This window comes from Apostichopus japonicus, chromosome 3 (genome assembly GCF_037975245.1).
Source record: "Apostichopus japonicus isolate 1M-3 chromosome 3, ASM3797524v1, whole genome shotgun sequence".
NCBI classification, from domain to species: domain Eukaryota; kingdom Metazoa; phylum Echinodermata; class Holothuroidea; order Aspidochirotida; family Stichopodidae; genus Apostichopus; species Apostichopus japonicus.
Genome location: NC_092563.1, coordinates 133684 through 154780, shown reverse-complemented (window position 1 = coordinate 154780; position 21097 = coordinate 133684). Strand labels below are relative to the sequence as shown.

Here is a 21097-nt window from a genome sequence, read left to right as displayed (position 1 = left end):
AGTGAAACGCTTGACATGCATGAGACGCCATGGACAGCATCAAGTAAAGCTATTGACATGCCTGAGATGGCATGGACGGCATCAAGTAAAACGCTTGCCATGCGTGAGACGGCATGGACGCCATCAAGTAAAACTTTGACATGCCTGAGATGGCATGGATGGCATCAAGTAAAGCTATTGACATGCGTGAGAGGGCATGGACGGCATCAAGTAAAACGCCTGACATGCATGAGATGGCATGGACGGCATCAAGTAAAACGCTTGCCATGCGTGAGACTGCATTGACGCCATCAAGTAAAACTTTGACATGCCTGAGATGGCATGGACGGCATCAAGTAAAACGCTTGACATGCCTGAGATGGCATGGACGGCATCAAGTAAAACTTTGACATTTGTGAGACCCCATGGACAGCATCAAGTGAAACTTTGGACATGCCTGAGATGGCATGGACGGCATCAAGAGAAACTTTGACATGCCTGAGACTGCATGGATGGCTTCAAGTAAAACTTTGGACATGCCTGAGATGTCATGGACGGCATCAAGTAAAACGCTTGACATGCGTGAGACGCCATGGACGGCATCAAGTAAAGCTATTGACATGCCTGAGATGTCATGGACGGCATCAAGTAAAACGCTTGCCATGCGTGAGACGGCATGGACGCCATCAAGTAAAACTTTGACATGCCTGAGATGGCATGGACTGCATCAAGTTAAACGCTTGACATGCCTGAGATGGCATGGACGGCATCAAGTAAAACTTTGACATTTGTGAGACCGCATGGACAGCATCAAGTGAAACTTTGACATGCCTGAGACCGCATGGACGGCATCAAGTAAAACTTTGACATGCCTGAGACTACATGGATGGCATCAAGTAAAACTTTGGACATGCCTAAGATGTCATGGACGGCATCAAGTAAAACGCTTGACATGCATGAGACGGCATTGATGCCATCAAGTAAAACTTTGACATGCCTGAGATGGCATGGACGGCATCAAGTAAAGCTATTGACATGCGTGAGAGGGCATGGACGGCATCAAGTAAAACGCTTGACATGCCTGAGATGGCATGGACAGCATCAAGTAGAACGCTTGCCATGCATGAGACGGCATTGACGCCATCAAGTAAAACTTTGACATGCCTGAGATGGCATGGACGGCATCAAGTAAAACTTTGACATGCCTGAGATGTCATGGACGGCATCAAGTAAAGCTATTGACATTCGTGAGACGCCATGGACGGCATCAAGTAAAGCTATTGACATGCTTGAGATAGCATGGACGGCATCAAGTGAAACTTTGACATGTCTGAGACGGCATGGACGCCATCAAGTAAAACTTTGACATGCCTGAGATGTCATGGATGGCATCAAGTAAAGCTATTGACATGCGTGAGAGGGCATGGACGGCATCAAGTAAAACGCCTGAGATGGCATGGACGGCATTAAGTAAAACGCTTGCCATGCGTGAGATGGCAATGACGCCATCAAGTAAAACTTTGACATGCCTGAGATGGCATGGACGGCATCAAGTAAAACGCTTGACATGCCTGAGATGGCATGGACGGCATCAAGTAAAACTTTGACATTTGTGAGACCGCATGGACAGCATCAAGTGAAATTTTGGACATGCCTGAGATGGCATGGACGGCATCAAGAGAAACTTTGACATGCCTGAGACTGCATGGATGGCTTCAAGTAAAACTTTGGACATGCCTGAGATGTCATGGACGGCATCAAGTAAAACGTGTGACATGCGTGAGACGCCATGGACGGCATCAAGTAAAGCTATTGACATGCCTGAGATGTCATGGACGGCATCAAGTAAAACGCTTGCCATGCATGAGACAGCATTGACGCCATCAAGTAAAACTTTGACATGCCTGAGATGGCATGGACTGCATCAAGTAAAACGCTTGACATGCCTGAGATGGCATGGACGGCATCAAGTAAAACTTTGACATTTGTGAGACCGCATGGACAGCATCAAGTGAAACTTTGACATGCCTGAGACCGCATGGACGGCATCAAGTAAAACTTTGACATGCCTGAGACCACATGGATGGCGTCAAGTAAAACTTTGGACATGCCTGAGATGTCATGGACGGCATCAAGTAAAACGCTTGACATGCATGAGACGGCATTGACGCCATCAAGTAAAACTTTGACATGCCTGAGATGGCATGGATGGCATCAAGTAAAGCTATTGACATGCGTGAGAGGGCATGGACGGCATCAAGTAAAACGCTTGACATGCCTGAGATGGCATGGACGGCATCAAGTAAAACGCTTGCCATGCGTGAGACGGCATTGACGGCATCAAGTAAAACTTTGACATGCCTGAGATTGCATGGACGGCATCAAGTAAAACTTTGACATGCCTGAGATGTCATGGATGGCATCAAGTAAAGCTATTGACATTCGTGAGACCGCATGGACAGCATCAAGTGAAACTTTGGACATGCCTGAGATAGCATGGACGGCATCAAGTGAAACTTTGACATGTCTGAGACTGCATGGATGGCATCAAGAAAAACTTTGGACATGCCTGAGATGGCATGGACAGCATCAAGTGAAACGTTTGGCATGCCTGAGACCGCATGGATGGCATCAAGTAAAACTGACATTCGTGAGACCGCATGGACGGCATCAAGTGAAACGTTTGACATGCGTGAGACAGCATGGACGGTATGAAGTAAAACTTGAACATGCCTGAGATGGCATGGACGGCATCTAGTAAAACTGTGGTGTGAAGACTAACGTATATCATGTTTACGGTTCATGGCTCGTTGAACATTGCCCTCACCAAAAAATTAACAAACGCGGTTGGTATACACTTTGCAAAAGTTACAGATGTTAGGCTTACTACAGGTAGCCTTACATAATGTCATCATAGATGTGTAGGCTCCATAGTGACCCATAAGACATATTTTGGTCTTCAATAAGTCTAAAATGTCATTTGTATATAAGCATGTGAACCGTGGCTTTTGCAAGACTGGTAGTCACTGTTCTTTCAACATGTTACTGATGGCAAGATAATTCGATGAATTTATAATAGTAATATTACCCTATAGCACCTCTTAATATGCTCATTGCATATATTTCTCCAAGTAAGTCATTATTTTATATCATTAGAGACTGCTCTTGCAGGCAATATCTCCAGTTTCATTGAATTTTATTTGTTCACTCTAAGATTCTTTTAAGTAACCTTATTTTGGTGGGAAATAGGGTAATTAGGGATTTGTTTGGTGACAATTTGATGTCTTCCTTTACACTGTGCATTTAAGTAATACAATGTTTATGTAAATATAGAAGTATATTACAAAAAGTAACAAAGTAAAGGAAAAGTAAATTATGATCACATCAGCAGTTCATTTCAGAGTTGCTAACTCCTAAGTAAAATAGCCTACTCTTTCAAATGCAGTGTTCTGGTACTTTTCATAATGGGAACTCCAAGAATGTCAAAAGGTTGTCTCCCACCACCTCTCCCCGTCCCACTCCCGCCCTTGACCCCAGTCCCGTTATTTATGCAGTGACCCATACATACATGTGCGTCTTTATTCACTCAGTACAGGTAGGGACGAATAGAAAAAGGTCTTTCAGGAAGGTAATTCATCCAGGTTAAATATTCATCTGGTGCCATTATTCAGCTCTCTCTGACATAACCACATATAATAACATGGGCATTGTTCACAACCAAACTGCAAGGCAGTACTTATAGGAACGGATTAATACCTCATGAATATGCATTATGCACTCTCTCCACAGTGGTCACTTATATGGTCGAAAGACTTTCTCTTTTTAGCTAAACACCATAGCAGATTATTTCCAATCTACACTTAGTTTTTTCCTTTAACATGTGTGGATAAATCAACATGTGTGTGGATAAATCAACACATGTGTGGATAAATCAACATATGTGTGGATAAATTAACACGTGTGGATAAATCAACACATGCTTGGATAAATCAACATGTGTGTGGATAAATCAACACATGTGTGGATAAATCAACACATGTGTGGATAAATCAACACGTGTGGATATATCAACATGTGTGTGGATAAATCAACACGTGTGGATAAATCAACACATGTGTGGATAAATCAACATATGTGTGGATTAATCAACACATGTGTGGATAAATCAACATATGTGTGGATGAATCAACACATGTGTGGATAAATCAAAACATGCGAGGATAAATCAACATATGTGTGGATAAATCAACACATGTGTGGATAAATCAACACATGTGTGGATAAATCAAAACATGCGAGGATAAATCAACATATGTCTGGATAAATCAACACATGTGTGGATAAATCAACATGTGTGTGGATAAATCAACACATGTGTGGATAAATCAACATATGTGTCGATAAATCAACACGTGTGGATAAATCAACACATGTGGATAAATCAACATGTGTGTGGATAAATCAACATGTGTGTGGATAAATCAACATGTGTGTGGATAAATCAACACGTGTGGATAAATCAACACATGTGTGGATAAATCAACACATGTGTGGATAAATCAACATGTGTGTGGATAAATCAACATATGTGTGGATAAATCAACACATGTGTGGATAAATCAACATATGTGTCGATAAATCAACACGTGTGGATAAATCAACACGTGTGGATAAATCAACATGTGTGTGGATAAATCAACATGTGTGTGGATAAATCAACATGCTTGTGGATAAATCAACACGTGTGGATAAATCAACACATGTGTGGATAAATCAACACATGTGTGGATAAATCAACACATGTGTGGATAAATCAACATATGTGTAGATGAATCAACACGTGTGGATAAATCAACACATGCGAGGATAAATCAACATATGTGTGGATAGATCAACACATGTGTGGATAAATCAACACGTGTGGATAAATCAACACATGTGTGGATAAATCAACATATGTGTCGATAAATCAACACGTGTGGATAAATCAACACATGTGTGGATAAATCAACATATGTGAGGATAAATCAACATGTGTGTGGATGAATCAACATATGTGAAGATAAATCAACATATGTGTGGATGAATCAACATGGTTGAACTTCTTGTGCTGAGTATCTCTCTCATTTTGGTTGTGGTAGGTTAGTTCTTGTATTGTCTCCATAGTTGTAGCTGTATATACCAGATTATATTTAACATGTGTATCAAAGGGCGTAATTTGTTGAGTATTATTAAAAACATTGCTTTCATATTTTACCTTGAAGTATGTTAATACCTTTGAAGTATGTTAAAACCTTTAAATGCAGCTTAAAAATACTTGAGCTCAAAAGTTGTTGTCAGTCTCTGTACTCTAGATGTCAAGTGAAGTATCTCGAAAGTTCCGCTTCGTACCTTGAGTAAATTTCATGCTTTTGAAAAGAAGTCAATATGCAAGAATGGATTTGCAATAAACTGTAAAAACATGTGTGAGTGGGGCCAATAGCATAGTCTGAAATTTGGGTAAATTATCATTATCTGTAAAGCGACACAAGAACTGTACACTGACTGCCAGGTGATTGCTTGTTTGTTCTGTATGAAGTGTTTGTGTGTGAGCATCAAAACTGGTGGCATATGCACTGAACTTACTTCATTGGTGGAATGCTAGCAGCTAATAGCAAAGAATCCAACCACCTGATTCCCATATTATTTTTGGCATTTCATATGTTATAAAGCTGTTTTTAGGTATACCCTTTATTTCATGATTTCATGTTTGAATGTCTGAGAGAGGTACAACTCTTTGCTGTACCTGTCATTCTCAGCCTCCCTCGCACATACTCACCATACTTCCCTATCCTTATCCCAAAACTGCAATCAGTTTGCATAGAGAAACATTGTGTCAATATCCTTTACATTCCTGTACACTTTTGCGATATATGGGAAACACAAAATGCTTGCTGAATGTACTGACTGTGAGGCAAACTAATAAACACATCTTCTTTCAAATAAAATTTGAATTATTATATTTTCTTATGTAATATTTTAAGGTTTTTACTGGTGGAATGGAAGCTGCTAATAGCAAAGAACACAGTCACCTGATTCCCACATTATTTTGGCATTTTATATGTTATCTAGCTGTTTTTAGGTAAACCATTATTGAGTAGTAGCTGTAACTATGTTTATAGTAAGCTGTATCAATAACGTTCTGATGTACAAATCCCAGTGTTAATGCACCATATTTGTAACACTTCTGTCATCTATTTTAATTATAATAGATTCTCTGACTTTACATTACTTTGAAAACCCTCCTATTCTATAAAAAACTTGCCCATGCTTTCTTTCCTTGCGCAATACCTTTTATTGCTACATTTTTTTTTTAAATTTTGGGGAACAATTTTTGCTGGTATTTTCTATTTTGTTTGAAGCAATTAATTTAGGCAAGAAGTTACATGTGTGTGAAAACTGCATAGGACATGATAGATGTGAAGAGAACTAAGTTATATTCCATTCTACACTGACAGAAGAGATTACACTGTTACTAGTGTGGAAGCAATTCTAAATCCAAATAGATAGATGATAATGTCATAGAGATGCATTCCCCTAATGAAATCATGAGAATGGAATCATTAATTAATTTGTCATTAATATATACTGGGGAACGGGTCTTTGATTGATCAGTTACAATCTTACTTTAAGTTTTGAATATTTGCCAAATTGAACTCAGAAATGCTGCAGCTTTGAAGTTGCTGGTTGGGTTTGTGAGGAAAAGGGTTGGTCAGTTGAAACATTGAATTTCCCAAGGAGACAAGAGTTGAACTATTAAGAAGAAATCCTTCTAATATTACTATAAGGACAGTGAAGATTTCTTTACTAGTTCAAAAACATACATTTGACTTATTATTTGACTTGTTATTTCATGTGTTATTTTACTTATTATTTGACTTGTTATTGGACTTGTTTTTTGACTTATTATTGTCTCATTCTGACGCTGGTACTCTTCCGTCTGCCAACTTTCAGGATAAATCTGAAGTAGACACAGAACGAGTGAAGTGTACCGTCATGCTTTGTTATGGGTATCTTACACTCTATGCACCCAGTAATGTCATCTCATCCAGGGTTGAGGCCAACATTCTCAACAACATCAACCCACATTTTGCCAATGTCAAGGTAAGAGTAGGCCCATAACGTACCTTCAAAATTCAATGTAGTTGAGTGTCGGTATTTGATAATAGTCTTCAATCAGTGGTGCTTTCAATCAGCAAGCTTTGCAGGGCTTATTTTTAAGACACATTTCTTTGCTGTTGTCTCTCAAAGAACCAATATTTTCTATACAGTTTGCTCTAATTTGGACATGTATATATATATTATTTGTATAAACCTGTATATATGTTCTATGGAAGTGCATGGAACAGGAGAGAAATCTTTCAAAGAATGTTGACGGATAAATATTTTGTACCTGCTAGGTTCTTTGGTGGGTAAAATGATGCCAAAGGACTGAATTACCGAAGGAGGAAAGAAAAAAAGAGGGCTAATGGAACTAATTGTATTGGTCATGTTTTTGAGACATAAAGCTGAACTATTTGGTGAGACCATCATCACTGCTTTTTCAAAGGAGGATGAGATTAAAGACAGTGTACTCTGCTCCAACTGAATGGGACCCAACTCGACTGTTGGTAACCTAGTTTTCAATAGTTGTGACGACCCATATCCTTACAACTGAGACCCATGTCCTTTCAACTGAGACCATGGCATACTAGAAGACTGATAAAGACACTTCAGAACTGCGTCGTGATAAGGACTGGTGCTCAGTTAGATCACATGCAAAATTACTTTTCTATGGTTGACTACACTTTTTGAGACTGAGCAGTTGTAGTTGTAACTTGTCACACACTTCAACTGCCAGTTGGAAAAATGCTACTTGTTCAGTTTTCCCGACTGAAGGGGATGCGGCTAAAAGATTCTGGCAAAATCTTGATTAGTTGTAGTCTTAAGCATGTGCACACTGCCTGACCATCCAAGACTTTCCATGTATAGATGCTTGAGTTTGGTCTTGGTCAATTGGACAGTGTGCAGTAAGCTCTTACTTTGTTTTTGGGTTTTGGAGAATCTAAGTCTGTTGCACGTGCTAGCAGAACTCAAGTCATCTTTAATAGGAAAGCTCATAGTACTAGAAAACTTGCATCAAACAGCTTCGCTCTTTCATAATTCCAAAGAACAAGTGGAAACACACTACCAAACATGTGTTAATGTGCTCAAATTTATTGTTCAAAAGTCTTTTGTGGGTCTAGTTCTTTTTGCATAATCTCTCAACATGAATTAATTTTCTCTGGACATTTCTATAAATATTTCTTTGATTAGGATACTTCTGTGAAACAGAACTTGATCAGAGCAGTGGATTTGATTGGTAAGTCACTTCATCCAGATCACTTGAAGAAAAATTACCCATTTGAGAAGAAGACATCTCTGATCAACCATATGCAGGCGTACATGAAAGGTGAAGGCAAGAAAGAACTAAACAATGAGACAAGAGCCCTGGCATTGCAGGCTTGTGCTACACTTGTGTATCCTTTTATAGTAGCAGTTGTCATAGCAGGTTTGCTACAAGTTCTGCTACAATACTTATGTCATGTGTAACAGTCGAGTTTGTAACACCATTATTATGAGGAACATTCAACCCCAAAATTCAAAATGGGGCCTTCAGTTTGCATATTTGCATAGTTCCATAATCAGCAAGTAAATTTGATAGCCCAAGTTTTTTACCTTTCTGTCAAGATAAAGATTGTATCAGGAAATATGCTCACCAAATTCCAATATATATAAATTTTATGGAAAAAAAACCTAAAATTCCTATTCCCTTGTTGATTCAATTTTTTTTATTTTTAAGCATTCAAGTTTGTTAAATTTAAAAATTTCCAGTTAGGTCCCCAAATATTACCATGGAAACTATCATCTGTAACCTTGGTCTGTATAAAAACTCAGCCATTTTGTATTGATTATGTTGTCATCTGTTAGTGGTCTAGAGTCAACCATTAAAGGCAAGGCAAGATTGTATGTACTCTGTAATTTCAAGCTTCCCTGCTAAAAAAAAACAGGATTAGATTATACTTTGGGGGACATAAAGATGGGACATCTTGTGAAGCCAGTAAACCTTAACAAAATGCAGTAAACTTGATCCAGCTTTGAATGAAGCTGACATGTTTGACCTGATCAAGACTGGCACGGATTGTTTGTTTATTCTTCCGAATGGACCCTTCCTCTCTCCAAAGTCTAAAGATGAAATTTCAGATCAGCAGGTCCAGGAATGGGAACGTTTGATGAGCTTATCTATGGATAGCCTACAACAGATGTTACAAGAAGTACTCAGAAAGAAACTAGTCCCAGACGAATTTATGAATATTTTTAAGGTATCGTTAATGTTGGTGTAATTACTTAATTTGGGTCATTATGTAAATTTCATGTATCCCAGTATTTTTGCAGCAATTTTACTGAACGTGCTACACACTGATCCAGATGAGATGGCTATTTGATGAATCTAAACAAACTTGGGAAGATTTCTTCACCCAAACTTATCTAATTAGTGGGCGTAATGAACTCGTCCATTCAATTTTGACAATTTTGATGATCAGCAGCCTGTTCTTTTATGGATTCTAGTTCTCATGCACTCCTAAACAGACACAGAGTTCATGCAAAAACAATGTCAAAGAGGAGCAATCAAGAGGGGAAAATGACCAGGCCAAGAATGTCAGATGTGTATTTATGCAGAGTTGACTAGATTTTACAAGGCCTTTAAACAGTTTACCAATTGCCAACTTAATTTGTTTTAGTCCAAGATTTGTGATGTGAAACTGAGAACATGCATATAGTGAAGTGGAGGAGGCAGGGATAATTGTCGTTTGACAATTATAATAAAAGTGAAAATAACCCCTTTATATATTCCTGATTGTTTTGTAATTTAGAAGTTGAAAGCAAAATACAAGAAGACAAGATGTTAATATGTGATTATAAAAGAAATCATCAGTACGTTATGTAACTGACCATAATTTGCATATATTTCCTTTGAGTGATCGCAATGTGATGGTATCCATCTTACTTTTATTTTCCATTGTTCTTTTAGCATATTGAGTTGTGGATGTTATCCTTAGAAGAAATAGAAAGACTAAGAGCAGTGACCATTCTCAGAGACTTGCTAGAGTTCTACTTGCAGAACCTGTCAAGTGTTGGTGGTGTAAGTCAGCAATTGTTTACACTTCTCTCTGTAATAGAGTGGGTGTGCTGTGGATACTGTAATTATGTCAAGCTCCCTTTGTGCTTATATCACTGTGTGTTTAAACTTTATACCTCTCATACACATAGCATAAAGTATGTACATGTTTGTGTTCCACAAAATATTCTTTGGTTGAAAAACCTGCTATTTAAGAAGAAGAAGTTTAATCATTTCTAGTCATGAGTGCTGGTGACAGAGCATTGATTGATTGTATTGATTTGATTGCTTTTATTGATCATATTCTATAATTGAAAGAGGGCCTGTAAAGTGTAGAAGTCCTTATTTTGATAAGTCTGTATCTTCACTGTGTTATTATGATGTGCCTGTGTTATTTTCATAGGCTATACTTTGTTATGATTTGTCAAATTGCCATCTATTTCATTACTGAAATGCAGGGTCCTTCTGCTGTAACCTTTATGGGTCCATTCCTGGCCCGTCTGGTTCCTCGTTGCTCTGACCCGAATTTGCTGTTAAGGGGCCTGGCGATGGAGAGCTGCCAATTGATTCTGAAGATCGCCCTGCGATATGAAGGTAGCAAATGACTTGTTCGTTAACTCTAAAATTAATTGGAAAAGACCAAAGAAATTTATGGCTAGAACAGGATTAGAACCAGTGGGCGTCTGGGTTACAAGCCATAGGTCACTGGTTCCAATCCTGTTCTGGCCATAAATTTCTTTGTTCTTTTCCATTGTCTAAAATTTCAGTTTTCATTATTCATTTACTGATATAATTATCTAAGATTAATTGTTAGTTTATTTTTTTGAAGATAGGATACCACATTACAGATTAAATCATTACTTGGAGTTCATATTCCTTCAAGGAATAAAACCTTACACTGCCAATTTGATTCATTAGTAGGTGAAAAACACATCCAAACAGCATGCTTAATCGCTAGAATGTCATATGTTTAAAGTTAAGTGGCAACACCAGAGTGAGTGACTTCATCATGGCATCTGAGTTGGAAAAATCTTTGCATTTCCTTATAATGAAGTTACCTTCAAACTATCATATCTAAACCCACTAGCAATAGTAAGTTACCTTCAAGCTATCATATCTAAACCCACTAGCAATTGTAAGTTACCTTCAAACTATCATATCTAAACCCTATAGCAATAGTAAGTTACATTCAAACTATCATATATACACCCACTAACTATAGTAAGTTACCTTCCAACCATCATATCTACAACCACTAGCAATAGTAAGTTACCTTCAAACTACCATATCTAAACCCACTAGCAATAGTAAGTTACCTTCAAACTATCATATCTAAACCCACTAGCAATAGTAAGTTACCTTCAAATGAACATTTCTAAACCCACTAGCAATAGTAAGTTACCTACAAACAAACATTTCTAAACCTAGCAATAGTAAGTTACCTTCAAGCTATCATATCTACACCCACTAGCAATAGTAAGTTACCTTCAAACTGTCATATCTAAACCCACTAGCAATAGTAAGTTACCTTCAAACTATCATATCTAAATCCACTAGCAATTGTAAGTTACCTTCAAACTACCATATCTAAACCCACTAGCAATTGTAAGTTACCTTTAAACTATCGTATCATATCTAAACCCACTAGCAATAGTAAGTTACCTTCAAACGAACATTTCTAAACCTAGCAATAGTAAGTTACCTTCAAATGAACATTTCTAAACCCACTAGCAATAGTAAGTTACCTACAAACAAACATTTCTAAACCTAGCAATAGTAAGTTACCTTCAAATGAACATTTATAAACCCACTAGCAATAGTAAGTTACCTACAAACAAACATTTCTAAACCTAGCAATAGTAAGTTACCTTCAAATGAACATTTCTAAACCCACTAGCAATAGTAAGTTACCTACAAACAAACATTTCTAAACCTAGCAATAGTAAGTTACCTTCAAATGAACATTTCTAAACCCACTAGCAATAGTAAGTTACCTACAAACAAACATTTCTAAACCTAGCAATAGTAAGTTACCTTCAAATGAACATTTCTAAACCCACTAGCAATAGTAAGTTACCTACAAACAAACATTTCTAAACCTAGCAATAGTAAGTTACCTTCAAATGAACATTTATAAACCCACTAGCAATAGTAAGTTACCTACAAACAAACATTTCTAAACCTAGCAATAGTAAGTTACCTTCAAATGAACATTTCTAAACCCACTAGCAATAGTAAGTTACCTTCAAATGAACATTTATAAACCCACTAGCAATAGTAAGTTACCTACAAACAAACATTTCTAAACCCACTAGCAATAGTAAGTTACCTTCAAATGAACATTTCTAAACCCACTAGCAATAGTAAGTAACATGCATACCTACTGTTCACTATAAGTTATTGCTCTAAACCTAGCAATAGTAAGTTACCTTCAAACTATCATTTTTAAACCCACTAGCAATAGTAAGTTACCTTCAAATGAACATTTCTAAACCCACTAGCAATAGTAAGTAACATGCATACCTACTGTTCACTATAAGTTATTGCTCCCTGTCAAGTCAGTTTCAGGTGAAAGCATGACAACAGCATTAAAATATACCTCAACCCTAGACAGAACTGGTTTATGACCTGATTTGACCTTTAACATGAGATAAATTAACCTTTATTAGAGAGATATCAAGCTTTGTTTTAGGAGTTTTAAATTGTTTCCAGTTCTAATACCTTTCTGTTGAAAAGAGATACTTTAAAGGCACACAGCAAAGCAACAAATCTGTATTTTTGTTTTTTTTCTCTGCCTCAGGTAAAGCTGCTGATTACGAGGACAAATTGGTAGAAGCTTTGACCATCTTGAAGCAGAGATCAGATACAAGTGATCCTCAAGGATTGTTTAACAATATCAGTGATCTCTCCAAGGTAAAACTAAGATTATTAGAAAAATGTCACCATGTTATCTTCTAGCAACATAGGTAATGGAAACCATCTTGAAACAGAGATCAGATACAAGTGATCCTCAAGGATTGTTTAACAATATCAGTATTCTCTCCAAGGTAAAACTAAGATAACTAGAAAAATGTCATTATGTAATCTTCTAGCAACATAGGTAATGTAAAGATGCCCAAAGTGTGTTTTTAAAGAATAATAATCACTTTTTTACTTCTTAAATGATTTATTTCTCATATGATTGTACAGACACACACAGAAACAATATATTTTTTTTTTAAATATGACAGACACCAGAAAACAGAAACACTGTTCAACAAAGCTTGTGACCAAAAGTTGTTAATCTCATCAAATTGATGTCATACTTTTATGTGTTATAAAATATCCATCTTATTTCTTTAATTATGTTGATATATTGTTATATATTTTACATGATTTTATGCTCTTCTTTTGCTTTATTACATTTCATTGAAGTATGCAGCTGTTTATTAAAGCTTATCACCAGTTTTACCAAATTCACTGGGTGTTATACATATTAAGATTATAATCCATGAAGCCAGCCCAACCTGGCAGGAAAGTTGTTGATGCAGACAGATCAAACAAATTCATTTTCTGTTAAACAGGTTCTAGCAAAGAAGATACCTCAAGACCAACTACAGGCTTTTGTGTTCTTGCTAATAGAGGGCCTCCTTGATGCACAGTCGCACTGCTCAAGTGGTACATGTGTGGTCATGAATACTATGTTCAAGACCAGGGGTAGCGAAATGATGGGATATGTAAGTTATTTTGCTGAAGTTTTGTGGATGATTAACTTCTTTACTTGGACTCCTTTCCCTTTCCTTCCACCTACCCTGTCCCTTTTCCCCTTCTCCCTTCCCTTTTCCCCTTCTCCCTCCACTTTCCCTTCCCCCTATCCCTTTCCCCTCCCCGTTTCCCCTTAGAGCTTATCTTTTGATTACCCTCATGTAACCAAACAGTAATACAGCTGTCTGAAACTATAAATATTAACAGTCTTTTGATTACCCTCATGTAACCAAACAGTAAAAGTAATGCAGCTGTCTGAAACTATAGATAAACATAGCTTATCTTTTGATTACCCTCATGTAACCAAACAGTACAAGTAATACAGCTGCCTGAAACTATAGATCAACAGAGCTTATCTTTTGATTACCCTCATGTAACCAAACAGTACAAGTAATACAGCTGTCTGAAACTATAGATCAACAGAGCTTATCTTTTGATTACCCTCATGTAACCAAACAGTACAAGTAATACAGCTGTCTGAAACTATAGATCAACAGAGCTTATCTTTTGATTACCCTCATGTAACCAAACAGTACAAGTAATACAGCTGTCTGAAACTATAAATATTAACAGTCTTTTGATTACCCTCATGTAACCAAACAGTAAAAGTAATGCAGCTGTCTGAAACTATAGATAAACAGAGCTTATCTTTTGATTACCCTCATGTAACCAAACAGTACAAGTAATACAGCTGTCTGAAACTATAGATCAACAGAGCTTATCTTTTGATTACCCTCATGTAACCAAACAGTACAAGTAATACAGCTGTCTGAAACTATAGATCAACAGAGCTTATCTTTTGATTACCCTCATGTAACCAAACAGTACAAGTAATACAGCTGTCTGAAACTATAGATCAACAGAGCTTATCTTTTGATTACCCTCATGTAACCAAACAGTACAAGTAATACAGCTGTCTGAAACTATAAATATTAACAGTCTTTTGATTACCCTCATGTAACCAAACAGTAAAAGTAATGCAGCTGTCTGAAACTATAGATAAACAGAGCTTATCTTTTGATTACCCTCATGTAACCAAACAGTACAAGTAATACAGCTGTCTGAAACTATAGATCAACAGAGCTTATCTTTTGATTACCCTCATGTAACCAAACAGTACAAGTAATACAGCTGTCTGAAACTATAGATCAACAGAGCTTATCTTTTGATTACCCTCATGTAACCAAACAGTACAAGTAATACAGCTGTCTGAAACTATAGATAAACAGAGCTTATCTTTTGATTACCCTCATGTAACCAAACAGTACCAGTAATACAGCTGCCTGAAACTATAGATAAACAGAGCTTATCTTTTGATTACCCTCATGTAACCAAACAGTACCAGTAATACAGCTGTCTGAAACTATAGATGAACAGAGCTTATCTTTTGATTACCCTCATGTAACCAAACAGTACAAGTAATACAGCTGTCTGAAACTATAGATAAACAGAGCTTATCTTTTGATTACCCTCATGTAACCAAACAGTACAAGTAATACAGCTGCCTGAAACTATAGATCAACAGAGCTTATCTTTTGATTACCCTCATGTAACCAAACAGTACAAGTAATACAGCTGTCTGAAACTATAGATCAACAGAGCTTATCTTTTGATTACCCTCATGTAACCAAACAGTACAAGTAATACAGCTGTCTGAAACTATAGATCAACAGAGCTTATCTTTTGATTACCCTCATGTAACCAAACAGTACAAGTAATACAGCTGTCTGAAACTATAGATAAACAGAGCTTATCTTTTGATTACCCTCATGTAACCAAACAGTACAAGTAATACAGCTGCCTGAAACTATAGATCAACAGAGCTTATCTTTTGATTACCCTCATGTAACCAAACAGTACAAGTAATACAGCTGTCTGAAACTATAGATCAACAGAGCTTATCTTTTGATTACCCTCATGTAACCAAACAGTACAAGTAATACAGCTGTCTGAAACTATAGATCAACAGAGCTTATCTTTTGATTACCCTCATGTAACCAAACAGTACAAATAATACAGCTGTCTGAAACTATAGATAAACAGAGCTTATCTTTTGATTACCCTCATGTAACCAAACAGTACAAGTAATACAGCTGTCTGAAACTATAGATCAACAGAGCTTATCTTTTGATTACCCTCATGTAACCAAACAGTACAAGTAATACAGCTGTCTGAAACTATAGATCAACAGAGCTTATCTTTTGATTACCCTCATGTAACCAAACAGTACAAGTAATACAGCTGTCTGAAACTATAGATCAACAGAGCTTATCTTTTGATTACCCTCATGTAACCAAACAGTACAAGTAATACAGCTGTCTGAAACTATAGATCAACAGAGCTTATCTTTTGATTACCCTCATGTAACCAAACAGTAAAAGTAATACAGCTGTCTGAAACTATAAATATTAACAGTCTTTTGATTACCCTCATGTAACCAAACAGTAAAAGTAATGCAGCTGTCTGAAACTATAGATAAACAGAGCTTATCTTTTGATTACCCTCATGTAACCAAACAGTACAAGTAATACAGCTGTCTGAAACTATAGATCAACAGAGCTTATCTTTTGATTACCCTCATGTAACCAAACAGTACAAGTAATACAGCTGCCTGAAACTATAGATCAACAGAGCTTATCTTTTGATTACCCTCATGTAACCAAACAGTACAAGTAATACAGCTGTCTGAAACTATAGATCAACAGAGCTTATCTTTTGATTACCCTCATGTAACCAAACAGTACAAGTAATACAGCTGTCTGAAACTATAGATCAACAGAGCTTATCTTTTGATTACCCTCATGTAACCAAACAGTACAAGTAATACAGCTGTCTGAAACTATAGATCAACAGAGCTTATCTTTTGATTACCCTCATGTAACCAAACAGTACAAGTAATACAGCTGTCTGAAACTATAAATATTAACAGTCTTTTGATTACCCTCATGTAACCAAACAGTAAAAGTAATGCAGCTGTCTGAAACTATAGATAAACAGAGCTTATCTTTTGATTACCCTCATGTAACCAAACAGTACAAGTAATACAGCTGTCTGAAACTATAGATCAACAGAGCTTATCTTTTGATTACCCTCATGTAACCAAACAGTACAAGTAATACAGCTGTCTGAAACTATAGATCAACAGAGCTTATCTTTTGATTACCCTCATGTAACCAAACAGTACAAGTAATACAGCTGTCTGAAACTATAGATCAACAGAGCTTATCTTTTGATTACCCTCATGTAACCAAACAGTACAAGTAATACAGCTGTCTGAAACTATAAATATTAACAGTCTTTTGATTACCCTCATGTAACCAAACAGTAAAAGTAATGCAGCTGTCTGAAACTATAGATAAACAGAGCTTATCTTTTGATTACCCTCATGTAACCAAACAGTACAAGTAATACAGCTGTCTGAAACTATAGATCAACAGAGCTTATCTTTTGATTACCCTCATGTAACCAAACAGTACAAGTAATACAGCTGCCTGAAACTATAGATCAACAGAGCTTATCTTTTGATTACCCTCATGTAACCAAACAGTACAAGTAATACAGCTGTCTGAAACTATAGATCAACAGAGCTTATCTTTTGATTACCCTCATGTAACCAAACAGTACAAGTAATACAGCTGTCTGAAACTATAGATCAACAGAGCTTATCTTTTGATTACCCTCATGTAACCAAACAGTACAAGTAATACAGCTGTCTGAAACTATAGATCAACAGAGCTTATCTTTTGATTACCCTCATGTAACCAAACAGTACAAGTAATACAGCTGTCTGAAACTATAGATCAACAGAGCTTATCTTTTGATTACCCTCATGTAACCAAACAGTACAAGTAATACAGCTGTCTGAAACTATAAATATTAACAGTCTTTTGATTACCCTCATGTAACCAAACAGTACAAGTAATGCAGCTGTCTGAAACTATAGATAAACAGAGCTTATCTTTTGATTACCCTCATGTAACCAAACAGTACAAGTAATACAGCTGTCTGAAACTATAGATCAACAGAGCTTATCTTTTGATTACCCTCATGTAACCAAACAGTACAAGTAATACAGCTGTCTGAAACTATAGATCAACAGAGCTTATCTTTTGATTACCCTCATGTAACCAAACAGTACAAGTAATACAGCTGTCTGAAACTATAGATCAACAGAGCTTATCTTTTGATTACCCTCATGTAACCAAACAGTACAAGTAATACAGCTGTCTGAAACTATAGATCAACAGAGCTTATCTTTTGATTACCCTCATGTAACCAAACAGTACCAGTAATACAGCTGCCTGAAACTATAGATAAACAGAGCTTATCTTTTGATTACCCTCATGTAACCAAACAGTACCAGTAATACAGCTGTCTGAAACTATAGATAAACAGAGCTTATCTTTTGATTACCCTCATGTAACCAAACAGTACAAGTAATACAGCTGTCTGAAACTATAGATGAACAGAGCTTATCTTTTGATTACCCTCATGTAACCAAACAGTACAAGTAATACAGCTGCCTGAAACTATAGATAAACAGAGCTTATCTTTTGATTACCCTCATGTAACCAAACAGTACAAGTAATACAGCTGTCTGAAACTATAGATCAACAGAGCTTATCTTTTGATTACCCTCATGTAACCAAACAGTACAAGTAATACAGCTGTCTGAAACTATAGATCAACAGAGCTTATCTTTTGATTACCCTCATGTAACCAAACAGTACAAGTAATACAGCTGCCTGAAACTATAGATCAACAGAGCTTATCTTTTGATTACCCTCATGTAACCAAACAGTACAAGTAATACAGCTGTCTGAAACTATAGATCAACAGAGCTTATCTTTTGATTACCCTCATGTAACCAAACAGTACAAGTAATACAGCTGTCTGAAACTATAGATCAACAGAGCTTATCTTTTGATTACCCTCATGTAACCAAACAGTACAAATAATACAGCTGTCTGAAACTATAGATAAACAGAGCTTATCTTTTGATTACCCTCATGTAACCAAACAGTACAAGTAATACAGCTGTCTGAAACTATAGATCAACAGAGCTTATCTTTTGATTACCCTCATGTAACCAAACAGTACAAGTAATACAGCTGTCTGAAACTATAGATCAACAGAGCTTATCTTTTGATTACCCTCATGTAACCAAACAGTACAAGTAATACAGCTGCCTGAAACTATAGATAAACAGAGCTTATCTTTTGATTACCCTAATACCTAATTTTGTCTTTGTTTATTACAGGTTGCTGATATCGTAAATTCCTTACATGACAAGCTTCTCATTCTTCAGTATGCCCAAACACGGACTGGTACCTTTAGAGCTATAAGGACTCTATCTACTAGCCATCTCTTTCTTGTCATGGAAGCCTTGTTTAATTATCCACTTCCACTAGATGAGTAAGTCAATACTGTATCTGTTGTTCTTGACAATCCCTCCTCACAAGTCCTCTTTTTTTAATTTCAGAGTTGTTATGCAGTAGTTCAAGCTCTTAGCACCATAGTTTTGTTACATGTATACTGTCTAATTAACCACACAGTATGAGCTATTTGTTTATAGTTTATTTAATTGAAAACATTAAATTAAATGCAATCTTAGACTAATTGTAATCTTAGCATCTGTTAATAACTTAATACCATTGTTTCAACATTAATATATTGGATATTAGAAAGTAATGTGATTAACTTTCATGTGTCATTTCTTATGTATCTACTTATATTGGTGTTTTTGTTTTGTTTCTACGAAAGGTACTGGTTTGTATTGTCATGATTTAGGTATTCAAATGAGAAAAGGAAGAGAGGATAGTGGATTTAAAGTATTGATGAAAACTGTCGGTCTTGTTATTTTGATTTCAGTAGGAACTACCTATGAGACAGACTGACAAAGTCTGCAAATTCATAACTGGGAGAGCTGGGTTAATGATAAGAGGAACTCATGATAAGAGGTAGTCCTTTTGTACACCCTTTGTCTTAGAAAGGAATCTTCATTGGACTGAAATTTCAGCCACTGTTTTAGGCCTCCTTTCTTACACGTTATCAACACAGGCTTCTCTTTGATGGGTTTGTTTAGCAGATTTCGCTGTCATTGTTTAGTTTATAATTGTTTGCCATTCGACAGACATATAACGGAGTGTTGGAGAACCTTAGCCAGAGACGCATCTCTGCTGGAGTCCATCTATGAGAGGTGTCTGGATATCTTAGCCAGGAACATCCATTATGAAGAGAAGCTTGACAACAAGTCCAAACAGGTTTTGTCCAGGACAGCAGCATTGCTTCCATTAACAGTGAGTTTAAAAAGTATCAAATATACATCATGTGTCAACATTGATATTGTTTGGCATGTGGTGTTTGCATTGCTTACATTTATATCGTCATATTGAAGGCAAAGTATAATGTTTCATTTTATGGCAACTCTTTCATAATTCTGTTTATAATCACCTGCTTGTTTTCAAAATAGTAGGTCAAGAAATGGAACATAGAAAGTTAGTGTGGAATAATAGCACATTGTTCATTTTAAAGTCAAGCAAATTATGATTGTCTAACTTCTTTTTTGTTATTTTGCAAAACTTCATTAACTTCTTGTCTCACCAGTAGTCACTATGACAAATTAAAGACATATCACCAAGGACAAGCACATTGTCCCCAGCAGCAACCAAGTATGATAAGTACCCACACACTGAATTGAATTCAACCTATCAAGGTTTCATGATTCAATAATGCTACTAAAAGTAGTACACTTGTATAGTGCTAACTAAACATCCAGAAGCGCTATGATCTAAAACATGAGATCTTAAAGACAAAGCATGAGTTCTACAAACTAACAAAAGGCCAAAACAGAAAGGAATTTCCTTAGTTTGGATCTAAAGCTAACAACAGGATATAAATAATATAAAATAATAAGTACTGCCAGAACGGATTTTATCATGCCTGTGTTTGTCATGGTAATGTCTGCTTTCTTGAAACTGCAATTTATGACTCTGTTGAAAGGCCAATGGACCCTTTTTCAACACAAAATGATGCCTACCCTAATTATTGCTAGATACAACTTTGCAGTGATGTTGACTTTGGTTATAAAATATTGCAAATCATTTACAAAGTATGCATGACATAGTGTTTGTCTGTTATATATTCTCTGCAACTTTCTAAGCACTCTCTAAGACCAGATTTTTTTTTTGATACATT

General features: G+C 36.4%; 1 protein-coding gene across 2 annotated transcripts in view; it reads left to right on the top strand.

Moving 5' to 3' along the window:
- LOC139958634 (maestro heat-like repeat-containing protein family member 1) overlaps nucleotides 1–21097 on the top strand; it is a 54656-nt gene that overhangs the window by 21795 nt on the left and 11764 nt on the right. Inside the window, exons 19-28 of one of the 2 annotated variants that reach the window (XM_071955857.1) lie at nucleotides 3579–3607; nucleotides 6973–7122; nucleotides 8314–8516; nucleotides 9119–9359; nucleotides 10070–10180; nucleotides 10615–10750; nucleotides 12957–13069; nucleotides 13720–13872; nucleotides 19161–19315; nucleotides 20034–20199. In XM_071955857.1, the coding sequence (XP_071811958.1) occupies nucleotides 3579–3607; nucleotides 6973–7122; nucleotides 8314–8516; nucleotides 9119–9359; nucleotides 10070–10180; nucleotides 10615–10750; nucleotides 12957–13069; nucleotides 13720–13872; nucleotides 19161–19315; nucleotides 20034–20199 (1457 nt within the window). The remainder of the gene's footprint in view (nucleotides 1–3578; nucleotides 3608–6972; nucleotides 7123–8313; nucleotides 8517–9118; nucleotides 9360–10069; nucleotides 10181–10614; nucleotides 10751–12956; nucleotides 13070–13719; nucleotides 13873–19160; nucleotides 19316–20033; nucleotides 20200–21097) is intronic. The other variant, XM_071955865.1, reaches the window with a different exon arrangement.